Here is a 6,190-nt window from a genome sequence, read left to right on the forward strand (position 1 = left end):
TAACCATGGGCCACCAAGTCACCATGAAGCCTGAGCTGCCCATCATGAACTGGGTGTTGTCTGACCCACAGAGTCATAAAGTTGGATGTGCACAGCAGCACTCCATCATTAAATGGAAGTGGTATATCAGAAATCGGGCTCAAGCAGGACCTGAAGGCACAAGTAAGTTGCATGAGGAAGTGGCCCAAATGCTATGGTCTCCACTCCAGTAACATTACCTTCCCTCTCCCAGTCTGCACCTATGGCCTCATGGGGAGTTCCTTATGATCAGTTGACTGAGGAAGAGAAAACTCATGCCTGGTTTACAGATGGTTCTGCACAATATGCAGGCACCATTCGAAAGTGGACAGCATCAGCATTGCAGCCCCTTTCTGGGACTTCCTTGAAGGACAACGGTGAAGGGAAATCTTCCCAATGGGCAGAACTTCGAGTCATGCATATGGCTGTTCACTCTGCATGGAATAAGAAATGGCCAGATGTGCGATTATATATGGATTCATGGGCTGTGGCTAATGGCTTGGCCAGATGATCTGGGACTTAGAAGGAACATGATTGGAAACTTGGTGACAAGGATGTATGGGGAAGAGGTATGTGGATAGATCTCTCTGAATGGGCCAAAGGACTAAAGATATTTGTGTCTCATATAAATGACAGCCAAAAGGTGACCCTGGCAGAGGAGGACATTAACAATCAGGTGGATAGGATGACACGTTCAGTGGAAACCAGCCATCCTTTTCCCCAGCTAATTCTGTCATTGCTCAATGGGCTCATGAACAAAGAGGTCATGGTGGCAGGGATGGAGGTTATGCATGGGCTCAGCAACATGGACTCCCACTTACCAAGGCTGATTTGGCTACTGCCACTGCTGAGTGTTCAATCTGCCAGCAGCAGAGACCAACACTGAATCTGCGACATGGAACCATTCCTCAGGGTGATCAGCCAGCAACATGGTGGCAGGTTGATTACATTAGACCACTTCCATCATGGAAAGGACAGCATTTTGTTCTGGAATAGATACTTGTTCTGGATATGGATTCGCCATCCCTGCATGCAATGTTTCTTCTAAAACTACCATCTGTGGATTTGCAAAATGCCTTATCCACTGTCATGGTATCCCACACAGCATTGCTTCAGATCAAGGGACTCACTTCACAGCAAATGATGTGTGGCAATGGGCCTATGCTCATGGAATTCACAGGTCTTACTATGTTCCCAATCATCCTGAAGCAGCTGGCTTGATAGAATGATGGAATGGCCTACTGAAAACACAATTATGGTGCCAGCTAGGTGGCAATACCTTGAATGGTTGGAGCAATGTTCTCCAGGAGGCTGTATATGCTCTAAACCAGCATCCAGTATATAGTTTTGTTTCTCCAATAGCCAGGATTCATGGTCCAGGAACCAAGGGGTGGAAACAGGAGTGATAACACTCCCTATTATCCCTAGTGACCCACTCAAAAAAATTTTGCTTCCTGTCCCTGCTATGCTATGCTCTGCGGGTCTGGAGATCTTAGTCCCAAAGGGAGGAACACTCCCACCTGGAGACACAATACTGATTGCATTGAACTGGAAATTAAGAATGCCACCCGACCATTTTGGCTTCCTCATGCCTCTGGATCAACAGACAAAGAAGGGCATTACTGTACTGTCTGGTGTGATAGATCCTGATTACCAAGGGGAAATTGGATTGGCTTTATATAATGGAGGTAAAGAAGAATATGTCTGGAATACAGGAGATTCTTTAGGACACCTCTTAGTATTACCATGCCCTGAGATTAAGGTCACCACTCAGGGACAAAATATTTTGTCCCTGAGTGGTGTAAACAACCCAATTCTGATAAGACTGCTAATGGCCCAGGTACTTTAGGAATGAAGGTTTGGGTCACCCCACCAGACAAAGAACCACGACCAGCTGAGGTGCTTGCTGAGGGCAAGGGAAATACAAAATGGGTGGTGGAAGAAGGTAGTTCTGAATATCAGCTATGACCATGTGACCAGTTGCAGAAACAAGGACTGTGATTATTATATTTTTTCATTGTATATGCTCATCAAATATTTTCGTTTCCTTCTGTTAAAAACTGTGAAATGTAAATAAAGTTAATGAGTCTCTTTTATACATGTGTTAGCGTGTCATGTTAGGTGCAATAGGACTTTAAAATTTTCCTTATTTAGAGATTACATATGGTTAAGAAGATGTGTACAACTGCCAAGTTGACAAGGGGTGGACTGTGATAGTTGGAGCTGTGTGTCAACTTGGCTGGATCACAATTCTGTGTGGTTTAAGCAATTTTGATGTAGGTTGTTCCCATGATGGGATCAGATGTATAGTGTTAAGCAGCCAATCCATTGAAAGGGAGTTTCCCTAAGGGAGTGGTCTGCTTCCAGTATATTTATGGACATTCTGGGAAAAGAGACACTCTTCTGTGGATTTGGATTCTGTTGTGCTGCCTACAACTGTCTGTGAATAAACAATCCACCATTCGGCCTGGAGATCTTAGATTCATCATTAGTTGGAGTCAACAGCTGGTACTGCCTGCCCACCTTGAGCTCCTCAGCCCCTGCAGCTGCGTGAGTTGGGAAAAGCCTCCAGTTTGATCCGAGGACTTTGGACTTGTCAGCATCTATAAGTGTGTGAGCCATTTTCCTAAGATAAATTTCTCTTTCTCTATATATATAAACTTTACTGGTTTTGTTTGTCTAGAGAACCCAGTCTAACACAACTCTTAAACTGTAAGACAATAAATCTCTGTTTCTTCAAGCCATCCACTTGTGGTATTTCTGTTATAGCAGCACTGGCGAACCAAAACAGCACCTGATATGTGGTAATACTCAATAAACAATACACACCAAAATACAAACTCACTGCTGTCGAGTCGATCCTGACTCATAGTGAACCTTCCTTGGGTTTCCGAGGAGGTATCTCTATGGAAGTAGATTGCCTAGTCTTCCTTTGGAGGAGTAGCTGTTGGGTTTGAACAGCCATCCTTCTGATTAGCAGTCAAATGCCTTAGGCACTATGCCAGTAGCTATGGCTATTTTGTCCCTGAGTGGTGTAAACAATTAACACACTCAGCTCTTAATTGAAAGGTTGGTGTTGAGTTCACTCAGAGGCTCCTAGAAAGAAAGCATGGATCATCTATTTCTAAAAAAGCAGCCATTTAAAAACCATGGAGCACAGTTCTACTACAACACTGTGGGCCGAATATGAGTCAGAGCTAACTGGTCAGCATCAACTCATAGATAACCAGTTATTTTGTTTTGTTTTCACTGTTATTTAAACATTTCACAAGTTAATTAAAAAAAGATTCTGTCATAGAATTATTTATTAACCAACAGATGTTGACACAGGCCCTCTGGAAATTTTTCACTTCACTTGAAAAAGTGAAACCTTTCTTCAATGATTTTTCACTCCTTAACTGATCCTCCTTCCATAAAGTGATCTAATACTGTCTGCTTTTATTTGCATATTTGTTATGGATTACTGTAAATGCTGGATAGCAAGCATGTCTAAAGACATTCTAGTGGTGTAGTGGTTAAGGCATTTGACTGCTAACCAAAAGGTTGATGCATGGAAGAAAGATGAGGCAATCTGATTTTGTAATGATTTACAGCTTTGGCAACTCAAAGGGGGTCACTATGAGTCGAAACTGATTCAATGGTAGTGAGTTTGGTTTAGTTTTAAGAATCACATCTAAGACAGGCCAGATTTTTTTTTCTTCCATTAGTACCTCATGTGAATACCTGCTTTTTGTTCTATTTCAACTCCAGCATTAAACCCTTTCCCTTTTGTCAGTGAGTCACAGGTATTTTTTGAACAAAGTGCTACAAGAATTGGAGGCTCTTATAAAAAGCTGGTTTATCGTGAATACACAGATGCTTCCTTTGCAAATCGAAAGGAGAGAGGCCCTGAAGAGGAACATCTTGGCATCCTTGGTGAGTCTGTACAGAGTATATAAGGCTGGTGTACTCTTCCCCAGGACTACACCAATCCCAAAAAGAATAGAAACTCGAGGATTTGCAATATGATTTCTACTTATAGACTAAGGGTGTGATTTTATCATCAATAAAATGCAGCAGTTAGTGACTTTTCAAAAAGTAAAGTATCAGTAGTAAATCATCATTAAAAGCTAGACCAACTTTAAATGATTATGTGCTTTCCCTTCAAAGAGGTACGGGAAATTGTATGTTTATGTGATTTGGTTTAAGCAAATAATGAAGTGGTTGTGATGTTCCAAGTAAAATAAATCAGACAATGCATGGCTCTTTGGATCAGAACCAATAATCACACTACTTACTGATGTGGTCACAGGTCTTTATTACTTACATATTAATTAGGATGACGATAAATGGAGTAGGGTTTATCAGGAACCAGATTTCTCCAAAAGGCTAATATCCAGGGATGGGATGTTTAGTCACCTCCACGCCCACCCCTCAATATGCCATGGGTGATGGAACAAAGGCGAACTTGGACCTAGGGTTTTTGTAGTGTATACTGGAGGGATGCATGCACAGGATTTCATGGGAAAGGCAAAAGCAGTTAATAGTCCTTTGTTCAGGCACACCAGGTCTGATCATTCCATTATCAAGGGGTATCTCTTATTTAGGTGAAAAACAGTGTAACTAGAAAGAACATTCCTTCGCCTCTAGCTACAAGATTAATTTTATAAGCCTGCACTTTTTCATTAATGATAAAAACACCAAGGGGTCAGTTCTTCATGGGCACATTCTTTGATGTTACTATAGTCATGGAGAAGGTGTGGTTGGCCAGGTGCCATATGGTGCCCATGCATCAATAAGAGACAGAGAAAGTTGTTGGGAACTCAGAACAGGGAGAAAGGCTTCTCTGACAAGGAGAAGGGACTGGAAGAGAGACCCAATTCCCAGGCTGTTTATCAGAGACTATTCTGAGCCCAAGACCTCAACTTAAGACAGACTGGATGGCAATCGGAGAGGCATATCATCCTCCCAACAATTATTAGCCTCTGCTCTTAGCCAAGGGTACATTCCCTTAGAAATCAAATCCAGGCTACTGTGAGGTATGAGACAGGCTGACTCTGTCCAAGAGATCTCTGCAGGCTACCCTTCAGGCAGAGCCCAGAGACCTTGTAGAACAGGACCATGACAGCACAGCATAGTGGAGGAGCAAACAGAGACTGGATTCACACTATCCTCAATCTTCACTTGTTGGCTGTGTGACCTTTGAAAGTTATTGAACTCTCTATGCCTGTTGCCTTCTGTAAAATGGAAACAATGACAGTCCTTTTTCATGAAGTTATTATAAAGAGTAAACATAGTCTCTACCTCATAAAGCTGTTATAAAGATTAAATGAAACAGAACAAGCAGAACAGAAATAATAAGAATGTTCACAAGTGGTGAAAAATGTAACCAATGTTACTGAACAACTTATGCAGAAATTGTTGAAACTACTGTGTTAAACTGTACCAAAAACACAATGAAATATTATTTAAAAAAATTAAATGAGTTAATGGACATAAACACTCAGAAAAGAACAGGAGGCTCTCAATAAATGTCATTTCATATAATACATAAAATGTTTATGTATTTGTTGTTGTTGTTATGTGCCGTAGAGTCGGCCCTGACTCATAGCGATCCCTCCTTGGGTTTCCGAGGTGGTATCACTACGGAAGTAGATTGCCCAACCTTCCTTCTGAGGAGTGGCTGGTGGGTTTGAACCTCCAGCCTTCTGGTTAGCAGTCAAGTGCCTTAGGCACTATGCTACCAGAGGTCCCCCTTGTTTATGTATTATATACCTATATTTTTATTCTATATTTAGTCATAATATTAATTTTGGTGATGTTTATCCTTTACATCCAAGACAATTTAACTTACCTGCTTTGAGTGGTCAAGGTTTATAGCACTCCTTGACTCTTGGGACAAATATCACACAATGGGATCACTATGAGTCAGAATCTGCTCAACAGCAAGTAACAACAATAGCCAACAGAAGACTAGAGTGAAGAGAGTATAGACATCCTGAATAGTTTTTTTTATTTTTTTGGATGTATAAGGAGCCATGGTGGTACAATGGTTAAGCACTAGGTTGCTAACCAAAAGGTTGGTGGTTCAAACCTACACAGCCTCTCCATAGAAGAAAGCCCTGGCAATCTGCTTACATAAAAATTACAGCCTAGAAAACCCTACAGGCAGTTCTACTATGTTACATGGGGT

General features: G+C 41.5%; 1 protein-coding gene across 1 annotated transcript in view; it reads left to right on the top strand.

Moving 5' to 3' along the window:
* The window catches only part of LOC103196469 (ceruloplasmin), a 118,896-nt gene that overhangs the window by 45,595 nt on the left and 67,111 nt on the right, over positions 1–6,190 (top strand). The window contains exon 7 of the mRNA XM_007940207.2: positions 3,794–3,933. Coding sequence (XP_007938398.2) covers positions 3,794–3,933 — 140 coding nt within the window. The remainder of the gene's footprint in view (positions 1–3,793; positions 3,934–6,190) is intronic.

This window comes from Orycteropus afer, unplaced genomic scaffold, assembly GCF_000298275.1.
Source record: "Orycteropus afer afer isolate SDZICR_OR568_19922 unplaced genomic scaffold, OryAfe1.0 scaffold00066, whole genome shotgun sequence".
Lineage (NCBI taxonomy): Eukaryota > Metazoa > Chordata > Mammalia > Tubulidentata > Orycteropodidae > Orycteropus > Orycteropus afer.